Source organism: Hyalella azteca, unplaced genomic scaffold (genome assembly GCF_000764305.2).
Source record: "Hyalella azteca isolate HAZT.00-mixed unplaced genomic scaffold, Hazt_2.0.2 contig15239, whole genome shotgun sequence".
Taxonomy (NCBI): Eukaryota; Metazoa; Arthropoda; class Malacostraca; order Amphipoda; family Hyalellidae; genus Hyalella; species Hyalella azteca.
In genome coordinates this window covers 157,563-170,381 of record NW_025945096.1, presented here as the reverse complement: position 1 = coordinate 170,381, position 12,819 = coordinate 157,563, and the positions used below count along the sequence as shown (strand labels likewise).

At 38.1% G+C, this 12,819-nt stretch overlaps 1 protein-coding gene across 1 annotated transcript in view; it reads left to right on the top strand.

The window, feature by feature from the left end:
* The first annotated feature begins 3,206 nt into the window (after window positions 1-3,206).
* LOC108678409 overlaps window positions 3,207-12,819 on the top strand; it is a 54,361-nt gene continuing 44,748 nt past the window's right edge. The window contains exon 1 of the mRNA XM_018166823.2: window positions 3,207-3,659. Coding sequence (XP_018022312.1) covers window positions 3,500-3,659 — 160 coding nt within the window. The 5' untranslated portion in view covers window positions 3,207-3,499. The remainder of the gene's footprint in view (window positions 3,660-12,819) is intronic.

Here is a 12,819-nt window from a genome sequence, read left to right as displayed (position 1 = left end):
TCTCAAAAATCAGTAATCATCCATACCGCGGCGTATTGCTGATAATTACTTTTGTTCGGAATTTCATGCAGACCCGTTCAGGTAGCAATTACGAGCTGTTAAGTTGAACAAAATTTCGTTCTTGCGTTCGCAAGCAAGTTCGTGGGTGAGTTTGGATGAGTGTCGATTCTGACTAAATGAATACTTTTTGCTAATATATACTTGGTAGCAACATGAGATTATAAAAATTTAGGTTTGAAATAAATCCGGATATTTGCCCTTTTATAGAACAATCCCATAGGAACTTCTACAATTAAAGTACATGAATAACCAAACTAAACTGAAAATACCAGATAATTTCATTATTGCATTGACGCACAAAAAAGTCGAATGCTTGAAAACTATTGTTGTTTGAAAAGTATTAGGCTGAAAGTATAACTTGCTGATCTCTTGTAACATCCGGAGGAATGAAGACAGCTACGATTTATATAAGTTAAAACCGTAAAGGTGTTCTATCGTATCAATTTATTGGTATGAAATGTAATTCTTAATAAAATTCGACTAATATTTTATTCGCTTGATCATTATCGTGTTTAAATTCGGCTCAGAGGGGTAAAACAACATTGACTTAAGCCTTTATATGAAAAATTTTATAAAATAATAAATAACCTATAATTATAATACATATAAATTATATAAATAATTCAACAAATGTCATCTCCAAAATATCTTTGATCCTTTTTATTTGGTGCCCGAAGCTGTAAATCGAATCGACTCGTAATTTGAGGCTCTCCGTGACGCCTATCGATCTGCGTCGTACGGTACTGCGATCATAACGTTTCATATGTTACCTGGGCACTAAAAATTATTTTAATAATGGAATAATGATAAATTAAAACGCAGGAGGGGAGGACTTTGATTAAAAAGCTAAAATGAGTGTTTCTCGTTTAAAATTAGTTATAATATATAAAAAATCAAAATCTGGTATGAGAAGAATGGTGTTTAAATGATAAAGGTGCGATTACACGGATATTTCTTTTCTAAACACGGACTGATTTCAAAAGAGATCACAGTGGGATAAAAGAAACGGGGTTTTAATGACGATAGGATTTTGAAATCTTGAGAAATTCCTGCCTCGAGCTGCGTCGTGTTGACCTGCTAGTTAAGCATTTGTCTTTTCATTTACATCATTCAAGATTTTGATCTAATTTGAGATAATGAATTGTTATCTCAATTTCAATATAATTCTTGAATAACGATCTCAACCCGCGTACCACTGAAACTTCTGGATTTAGATTTGGGATGATGTGCAGTTGAAGAAATATTCCCATGTCAGGTCTTTAATTTGCAACGTCCAGCTGACATGTGACATGTTATTATTTATTTAATATTGGTAGGAGAGAAGATGAGGTAAGCAATGGCGGGGAGGAGAGGAAGAAGAGCACAGGCTAGAGGGAGATTTTATTTTTTATAATTTAGTTTAAGACTTGTGGTGTAAAAAGAACCAATCCCGTCATTACCAATCCCGTCATTACGAATACAATCATTACCAATCCCGTCATTGCCAATCCTGTCTTTACCAATCCCGTCATTACCAATCCCTTCATTACCAATCCCGTCATTACCAATCCTGTCATTACCAATCCCGTCATTACAAATCCCATCATTACCAATCCCGTCATTACCAATCCCATTACCAATCCCGTCATTACGAATACAATCATTACCAATCCCGTCATTGCCAATCCTGTCTTTACCAATCCCGTCATTACCAATCCCGTCATTACCAATCCCGTCATTACTAATCCCATCATTACCAATCCCATTACCAATCCCGTCATTACCAATCCCGTCATTCCCGATTTTGTCGATCTCAATCTCGTAATAATTTTGCATCCGAGTTACGAAATCCTCACAAACTGCCGCTACCAACAACACTTTGCATAGAGATCCATTTTGTGCTTTTTTAACTAGTGATTACGAAAAATAAACGGAAGTCTAATTTACGAATTTTATACTTATAGCCATATATTAATTACTCGCTTATAGTACGTAGTCCGGTTTTTATTTCTTTTTTTTCATAAAAATTAAACCGAAGCCAGACATTATTTACTTGGATAAACATTAAAAAATGTCCATTCAATTAGTCAATATACACAGCATTTCGCTAAACCAAAATCTCAATTTAAAAATCACCCATTCTTAAAAATCACAATGAAAAAAATGATCATCAAAAAACAATAGTTAGAAAATCACAATTTCCTTATCATTTTAATGGTGTCGTTCTCGCCCCCCTTTTGTATATGTGATTAACTGTGGTATTTCTGAGAGGAAGAAAATAGTACAGCGGAGCACCATAGACTTTTCTGCGCCGTGCGCCTCCTGAAGTGGAAAGCATTACCCGCTGAAAATTTCTAAGAAGAATTACTTCATAATTAATATCCAAGTTCTTTGTAAAGATTGACGCATAGTGATCCCAACTGATGACTAATTATCCGTTAATAAATTGCTATAGTGTTTAAAATGGGAATTTTCACCAAGATAAATAGTGGTTTATTTGTATGAATTATAATCGAATTTCCGAGCCTGAAGATACCTTCGAGGAAGGTAATTTTTTCAAGTTTCGCTTCTGTACGCGCACATAATTTCCAGCCACAGACAAAATGCGAGGGCTCTAATGCATGATTAATTAATAATGCGTGCCTGGACGTTTTTTGTTTTCGCTCTTGTAATTATCCTAGCTTTTTGTCTCAAATTTAATCATCAGTGCTAAATGGTTCGCATAATTCAATCTCGAAATTCCTAGATTTACCAAACATAGATTTTTTAGAATCAGTTCATTTTTAATTTCCTCCTTTACTCGAGATTCAAACTGATTTTTTATGTATGATAATACAGGTATCCATGATAATTTACTAGTCTACTTATAGGACTCATAAATGAACTTGAGGGAGAGTCTAAAAAACTCCTGGCATTGCCACTATGAATTTTCAAATTAGTGTGATATTTTAAAATGAAATAGTGCACTCATTAGATTATTCAAAAAATTACATGTGAGAGTGTGGATCTATAGTTTATGGAAGTGATCTATGAGCATTGCTTATACCATGGACGTTTTAAAAATTTTCAATTACCGTGATATGCATTTGGCACTCAGTTCTAATAAAGCCGAAAGCAAAACTCGGAAGCGGAGAACCCTCAAGTCTCGCGCCAGTATGCGACGCGACTCCGATGTGTGTGGATGTGCGGTGGGTGTGCTAGTTGCGTTTGACTGGGCACGCCACTCTCAGTGGATGGGATGATAAAAGTGAGAGTGGGACAAACCAACGAATATCGGGATAACGACTGATCGAAAATAGTCTATTTTCTGTATCTATTCTTACATTTCGAATCGAGTGTTGCAACCGAAGAAATGTGACCGTTTCTGTGCGAAAAGGCAACTACGACCCGAAGTTAATTATAGTTAATAATTGAATTAAGATACATTTAATTCTAATTTCATCTGCAATCGAGCTTAACAATGTTGTACAATAAGAGTGAAGGCGTCGTAATGTTGCTGGTAGTGGCTTTGTTTTTGTTAATGAGTCGAGTTCGGCACGTCAGCGGACAAGACCGAAAAGTCGGAGTTGCGGAACCTAACCTAGACGCGCTACGAGGACTCGATCTTGCCTCCATAGCTGGTGAGTAGGAGAAGTTTCCTTTACAGTTACAATATATTTAACTCAAAATTATATGGTTAATTTCTAAATGTTCAATTGTTCTTTAGTTATGTTAAAGTTGTTTCCAACTTTCCATGAATTATCCACGTGTCTGAAGTCGCAGAATGTGAGTAGCAACTTAAAGGAAATTTGACCAAAACGAGGAATTTTAGTTTCAGTCTGACCAGTGACGGCTGGTCAGAAATTCGGACACTTTTGAACGGATAATTATCAAATCCATTGATGTTTGTCAGTTGAATTGAAACTTCTTTGTACGTATAATTTTTTTCCTGTAAAAAATTTCGGCGCAGTGCTGAGTAACCTTGGGATCAATTTGTTTATTTAAATTTACTTCCTTAATTTGCGCCATGTAACCTTCTATTACCTTTTAGGTTTTAAATTGCTATATAAGCCCTTCGAATTGTAATTACCTCCAATTGGTGGCCTCCAATTTGCTCGACAATAATATTAAGGATCTTCAGTGCCACCACGTTGAGTATAGATTCCGCTGATCAGGAGGTGAAAGTGATTTAGTACCAAGAAATTAATTACTTAGTGAAAGTAATTAGTGCCAGCTATACTGCTATATCAATTTATTTTCATCAAAACTACCACTTGAATTTATGTTGCTTCGAGTCTTTTTCATCTGGCACGAGTTTAAGTTAATGACGTATTTGACTCTTGATCAATGCTATGATCTATTCGGGAATAAGTTCCCAGCGTGCAAGTATTAGCACTTCCTTATACAGAACGCTATACTGAATTACATCAATGATTATTATACATTTATATTTCTGACAACTTATATTATCGAAACTATATTGTTCGATGAACTTTTAGAAAATATTAGTTAAATTCAAGTTCAGCGTGCTTCTCTGTAACCGGCACGGTTTATGTTGAAAAATAATGTTTTAAGCAATAAATCATAAAGGTTAAATATTTTTTGGAGAAACATCGGTACTGCGTATTTTTGTATTGGTTGGATAACATTCTGTACTCTCACATTATATGTGCACCACGACGACGAGCGTCTTACTATTGCATGTGCATCTCGACATGCGTCCCACATCCGTATGCGTTTTATTACACACATGAATTTGACAATGAAATTCACCCTCACTATGCACTGCTCCACAACCTACACCACACCACAACATGCACCACACTACAACATGCACCACACTACAACATGCACCACACTACAACATGCACCACACTACAACATGCACCACACTACAACATGCACCACGCTACAACATGCACCACATCACAACATCCACCACACCGCAACATGCACCACACTACAACATGCATCACACCACAACATGCACCACACCACAACATCCACCACACCACAACATGCACCACACCACAACATACACCACACTACAACATGCGGCCATAATGCTCGCTACCAACAGTTAGGGACAAGTACTCCTAGCGACGCTGGAAATATACACCATGGCTGTCCTGCCCGCCACTTGCAGTGAAAGTTTGGAGTGCCGCCACCTGGCCTGGTAAAGGATCGCCACGCTCGTCCTCATCGTTTGGGTTCGAGTTATGAGCTCTCCGTGTGCAGAGATAAGGAAATTACGTTTCGAGTTTTATCATATAAGTTCTATTATGATGGTTCACACATATACTAGCTGTAAATAAGCTTACGAAGATCGTTTTTTTTATCAAGTGTCGATGCTGGGTAGTTGGCCCGCTCTGACCGTTGCTCAATAGGTTAGTCGGTATTCTCGACTCTTCTACCTCTACGCTATTCCGACTGCTGGCGGCTACACAATGGCTAAGGGTACTTGCTCTCATAGTCCCCAGGTGCCATTCTAAGTTTCACAAATTCTAAAATTATCACAATCATGTTAGTTATTTATGGTTAGAGATAACAAATTTCTCTCATTTTCAGGAATAGATCGTTAACCTTGGATTCATTGAGCAATACCCAGCACGTGACCCACAACGATACCCGGAAGAAGTTCATTGACAGTAAGAGGTGCGGTCATATGCATTCCTTTCGCCATGCACAACCTCGGTCTGAAATGACTTGAACTGCTTGCACAGCTTCCCAAGAAGGTCGACTAGTTCATGCCTAAGTGATCCTCATTTCGAACTCGGATGCGCGTACATGTGTGCAGTGCGATGCGACGAGGAAGTCTTTGCACGGAAGGTATCATCATTTTAACTAAATTATTGGTAGCAGGTCGGTGATGCTCAGGCCAAGTCACGACTTCATTGCAGCCTGAAATTGAGGTGAAGATGACGAAGAATAACTGCAGCTCAGATCTGATGCGAGAGCAACAAGTTTCGTTCTCTCGCCAGAGTTTTGTCTCTAGTTCGTTGGTTATGATGGATATGTAATTTTATGCTAAATTCAAAACTGTTCAGTGATTTTACTGCAACTGTACTGTCGATTATTTAAACTCGTGCTTTACTGTACTGTCGAAAAATAAAGCACGAGTTTAAATAATCTGATAAGAATGATATCTTCACCATTAATAATTCAGTATCGCTATAACTCATCAATATATTTATTTGCTGCCGACTTCTGATTGTGTCACGAATTCAATAATAGGAAGTGCTCATCAACTAAGAATTAAAACACATCCAATTCTTTGTTCTTTCCTTATTTTAAGAAAATCGTATTTTCGGATAAATATATAATTGAGTTACATTCGTATTCTTTCTGGAATGGAAACTCGCACTTGCTTCGTTGGCAATGAATAACCTGACATGTTCAATGAATTTCTGGCGACCTGATGTGTATTGATGCCTGTTTGCGAGACGGGGATCAACAGTTCTGATGCGGACCAGGGCAGTAAATGATTTACTATCATTATGCTTTCTCTCCCTTAGAAACGGGACACTGAAGTAAGATAAGCGTACAGCGGGTGCTCCTAATTAATATTTTATCGGTATTTTCAGACAGCATGCTAAATGAAAGTACTTCAACGTAATTTGATCGTCAATTTACAATTCACAATAAGCCACAGAAATTTTTGACAGATCACTTTACTTCCCTTGGTTAGTTATTGCTTCGGCAATCGATTCTTAGCCTCCCTTAACGTACAGAGACGCACTTGAGCCGTTATTTTTAATCCTAGAACGCTATTCACACATTAGAGGGGAACCACTAACATGCAGTGGTTACGATCGAAAGTTTACTGTACATTGCGAAGTTTCCTATAAATACCGGAATGGAGGGCAGCGAAAGGTCTGGTGCCGCTTATTTTATTACAAGGATGCTAGGTACATGTAAGTTTCCAGTTATGCATCAGAAACACATCGAGAAAAAGGCCTCCTCGACACATAGAATTTGTATACGCCAATTTTCTAATAATGAGGCATGACGTTCACGTTACGTACGGATGACGTGCGACGTGGAGACTCCAATCGATGACTATTCTTTCCTTCTCAGACAATAGGTAATGGTAAAGTTTATAAAGTTTCTGATACATCTGCATATAACTTTCTATGGTTATGAATGGGTTCGCAATGCACTGATGCGCTGACAAACAAAATGTTGAAGGTCACAATGATAATCAGAACTGTTGGCTTCAGAATCAGAACACATCAGCTGACATCATTGGTCCGCAAGAGTCTTCATTCGGTTTCTTTTCAGTAAATCGTTACGATTTATCTCATAACCGGCATAACTTAATCGTTAGGCCTTCGCGCATGTCAAGGATTATTCACCTCGCAAAAAATGGAAGTATGAATAACGACAGTAATTTTGCCTCCGACTCACGTCCTGTGCTATCTGTCTTCTTTCGCTCGTATCTCTCCTTTATCAAAAATTATAAACGCTGCGAGAACTATTGCACACAGGTGCTAAACCTAAAAAACACATAGCTCATTTTCCACAGAAATATGAACCTAACAACCACGAATCACACAATTCGCTATGAGCAAAATAATCTGAATAATTGAGTATGAAAAAAAATCCTAATTTTATTTCAGCAATTTTCGATAAATAAATGTTCATTATTATTGGAGTCTGTATCATCACAACGCCTCCATATCCCGTTTGCAGATTTTTTATTGCTGCGCACGTACTCTAATTAGGATAACGCCTGGAGAACGAATTCTTTAACAGTATTTGCCGCGTGCCTTTCAGCTGCTGCCGCTAGCTGAGCTTGATCGTGCTTGTTTTTTGTAAGCAAAATGCAAGGACTCTCACTTTTTTGACTTAGAACTGAACTTGCCTGTTTGATCGGAACAACCCTCAAGATAATTCAGGAGATCTGTAATGCCATCCTCGTGCATCGGCTGGATCATGCTGTCGGTTTTAGCAACAGATGCGGTAAGGTCTCGATCTGCTCCCTTAGCTACGGTGTTTTAGAATTGAATTTTGGACAGCAGTTGCTGATATTTTTGCTACAATATTTTAGCATTGAGGTTGAAGTGTGTTTTCCATTTAAATAATTTCACTCTTTTTTACTCAGGTAATGTACAAACCTAATATATTTCGTTTATTTTCGAGCTCCGGCTACTTGTGTTACCTTTTAGTCCAGAGTAAATTAAACATTACATAGAGTACGTATTGAGTAGTACCTATTTACGTAATGTACATAAATTCAAAATGACTCGTACATGCATCCACGATTGTATTGTGACGCACACGCTGTTATTTGCGTAGTGCATAATTTATATACCACGCACGATGCACATCATTCAAGCGCAATACTTACATATTGAGCATTGCGACGTAAAAATGTGATGCGGTGAAATCTAGAAACAAGAAAAATGTTAATTCCGGTTGTTAATACAGTAATCCTGCACTACGAAAATTTCAGTCACAATGCAATTCAAAGATACTTAATAATTCTCTAATTACGATCAGTCATTTTGGATTTATTCTGAGTAAATATTTTAATGGATTTAAGAAAGATGAATACTCCGTATTCAATCAATCTTGAACTGTTTAATGTAAACATACAAATGGAATAACATTAAATTGTAGGCCAACTTCACACTTCATAGCTAGCACACGAAGTGACAACTTACGCTTGATTTCAAGGTACTTGTGTTATTTCCCATAATTTACACGGTCGATTGGAACTAAAACTTGCCAGATAATCGGCCATCACTTTTCAATAATTATTAGCTAGGGAGCGTTCGCCGCGAGCAAGCAGGCGTATGTGATATCCGCGTCTACAGGCTCTGAGTATAGGCGGGAGGTTCTGAAGACAAGGCCAGCCACTCAGGCTTAGCCTTCAGCGGCCGTGGGCCAAACAAACGCGATTTCCAGAAGAAAACCATTCCATTTTTGGATAAGGCATATAAGAAACATTCGTTGGAAATCATCGAAATAAATATCGTTTCGAAATCTTTGCTATTGAATGCTCAAATTAATTTTTGCATAGCGCTCGCAAATGTTTGCGAGTCTAGCTCGGGCTTGGCTTCTCTCGCGAACTCGGCTAACCACTCGAAGTGATTACTCGTATTTTCACTGTCGTTGGTTTCACCTTGAGTTGTCTTGCATTTGCTTGCTTTGAGTCGTTAGGTTTGCTTGATCAGTCTGCCATGCGTTTGTTTCGTCTTACCTGGAGAGAGTAAGTTAAACACTGCTGAGCTTGCAAGTGTGAGGGATGTGGGCCTCGAACTTACTGAGTAAAATGATTTCCCTTGCTGTATTTTGTGTGTTTGCTCGTTACCCGGACCCTCTTTGCAATTATTCATTGCCGCCGCTCAAGACGCAACTTTTCTGCGCTCATCTTGTGTGCAGAGACGACGGAGCAAATGTGTGAACTTTACTGCAGTGAGTTCTTGAGTGGATCTGACCCAGATACTAATCCAGAGAGCGATAATGCGCCAGCTTATACGCCTCTATAATTAGGGCGACTTCGTTTGCAATGATGTGTTAAAAAATAATTGATTGGTTCGTTAGTTGATAAAGCGATTAATTTATCAGTACCTCCTTCATCTTCATCATAAATAATCCACTGGTCATGAACTCGTTCATATTCGGAACTCGTAAATAATTTTGTGATCGTGTTTGGTGATGATTTCTCAGAGTGCATTTGTTGTGTCGCTCGATTATAGACGTACCGTTTCCATTAGTTAGACCAGTGAGTAATCCTAGAGCTATATTTGTTTTGTATTACCCCGTCTACGCCAGGAAAAGGTTTCACCGAGATTTTTGCATTAAATATTATGGATTTCATGCTTAATGCTTTCATTCTTAATTTTATTTTGCTCGGTCATGGGTCTGTCTTGGGATGTTTCGTTAATTATCGAAGCAGCCTTGAAGAGGTGTTTTTCGCTGTGATTTGTAATGCAATACTTCGCACTGGAACATAGTTGTCTCGTTTGAAAGTTTTTTTAAGTTCGACCTTGTCATGCAGACGGGACGTCTGCATGACGTTAACGGTAAGAGATCTATTTTTTAATATTAGCATTCATACCGTTTTCTGTAATTAACGAAATAAGATAGAACGTGAAAACTGATCCGTTTTATGCGATTCATGTCTTTGAAATTTGCGAATGAACTTCGCCGGTTTGTGTGGCTAAAAGTTTGAATTTCCTATGTCGAATTGTAGCTTTTTGAGCATCATCTTGAACTTTTGTGAGTAACTCTATCTTCTGAGGAAAATTTTGGAAATTACTAATCAAAGAACTATGTATCAAGTAAGGGTGGCATTGTGCATAATTGTTGCCGATACACCATCAATCTTTATTTTTATAACAAATTATCAGGAATAACCAGTCACAACTGCCATGACCACAAACGCACCTTGGTTTTAAACCAAGGCTTAATCACGCATGAGAATAGTACCGTAGTATTATAATTTCATGAATAAAGAGTATAATTTCATGTAATTAAATATGAAGTGGTTCCTGCTTTCCCAATCACTTTCAAGGTCTTGGTGTCCCGGATGACTACGTTCATGGCTTCGATGTAGCTGAAAGTCACTGGCCTAACGTAGTTTCAATTATTCCCAAGAAATTTCGCTATGAAAATTTTCACTTCTTTTAGTAAAATTTAAAATGCAATTAACAATGACTGCATTCCTTCAACTATCACTGTCTCTAAACATTAATTCTTTGTCCGCCTACAGTGACTATCTTTTTTGATTGCTTTTCACTCTCGACTGATAACGTTCCAGTTTTGATTTGGCAAATTCTGACGTAAGAACTAAGTGATGAAATAGTATCGGTCCATCCCACCAGCCCGGACTATGAATGCTACCAGCACTGAATGCGTTTCCCCGAGTCGTTACCTACAATACAAACTGATCATGGCTGTCACCAACATTCCATAATACTTATGAAGCCACGGCCGTTGCAGTTCCATAGTCACTAGGTGACCTCGATTGTGTGCATCGTATTAGAGAGAGGCTGCACGGTTCCTGAATGGTTTCCAGCAGCATAGTTACGCCGGTTCTGCTTGTACAGCTGGAGGACTTTCACCGCTGCTCGGCCTGGTCAGGCCTCCTCCCTGCCTTAAAATTGCGACTCAGGTCGGCGCATTGAGCGAAGCATGCGTTTCGTGGGTCAACTGCTAGTCTGCTACCTCTCGCATCTTCCAGTTACATCAGTTGTATTCTACGGCAAAATTTGCAATTGAAACTCATATGATATGTTGAAAAACAAGATTTGATTTCCTACTTTATTTTCAATCCTGATATAGTAGACAAGGATATTTTTTCATTAAAGCTTGTGATTACAGAAGAAATTTATTTCCGTGTTTTATGTTCCATGCCACTTCTCAATGATGGTTAACTATTTGTTTTGCCTCGTTCCGGATGGTTGATGGGTTTAATTAATTGAGATTAATTCTTTGTGAAAAGTGTTTAGACTAGCCGTCGCTTATCTGTGAGCGAATGATCAAATTTCACTTTAAATTCTCAGCAAAACTTGATACGATGCTAGATTTATTGTGTGCGTTCCTCGCGATGTTCTGCTTCCATTAACTTATCTTCAAGTTTTTTTTAAATTTGTTGACCATTTTTACAGCGAATAATTTGTAATACATTTTATTTACATTTACTTACTGGAAATTTTTGATCACTGTTACTCAGAGTATTTCGTCCTAAAATATAGATATGATCAATATGTTTCTCAGGTATATTGAATGTGCTAATTAAAGTACGCCAAATATCTAAACGCGTAAGGGTAACTAAATAGAAGCTTGTATCGTTGATACCGAGCATGTATGTGTATTGCGCCACCCGCGGTTACGGTCATCTCGCAACATTACCACGTACCGACCAACACGTGCCTAATATACGGCAGCGTGCTATCGTGAACTGCTTAATGCAGGGTCGTTGTGTCTTATTTTAGTTATTTACTGGTCGAGCTTAGGTAAGCAGTAGGTAGCGTTCATTCTGTTGTAACTCAAGGCGCTTAAGAGTTTTAATGTCTTTCGCAGGCTACTTGAAATTTAACGCTTGCACTCGATTTATGAGATGCGTCAAAATGAAGTAAACTCCGCGGTGCAGGTTGCATAAGGCCCTTCGCTCTGGGTTCTGACCGCTGCTTCCTGTTTGAACTGCGCTCTGCCAAATCCTATTGCAGTGCATTCGCGTTTATGAGAATTTATGTACATATGACTTGAGCGAGGCTGTGAATCATTCCCTCATGCGAGACTTTCGGTGCATATGACTTGAGAGGCTGCAAGTTATTCGTTCATTCAAAACTTTATATGCGTACGACGTAGAGAGGCTGTAAGTTATTCGTTCATTCAAAACTTTATATGCGTACAACTTTGAGAGGCTGCAAGTTATTCGTTCATTTAAAACTTTATATGCGTACGACGTAGAGAGGCTGTAAATCATTTGCTTTTTAAGAGTTTATGCGCGACTTGAGAGAGATTGTAAGTTATTCACCGTCATAAGACTTTCTGCGCGTATAAAGTGAGAGAGTTTCTGGAGTATTTGCGGTGTAAAATCGAGCGTTTTTCCGTTAAATATAAATCGGCACACATTTTCATTGACATATATGATGTTTTAAATGGCTCGCTTTAAATATTGGACCCGTTGAAACCAGATTACCGAACTTACCCCCAATCATTACCAGTCTACGACGTACAACCAATAAAACATATACATATACAATACATATATAAATATAAATCACATTAACAAACACACATCAATCAAATTTACTTTCAACAATACACTAATATATACCAAATACG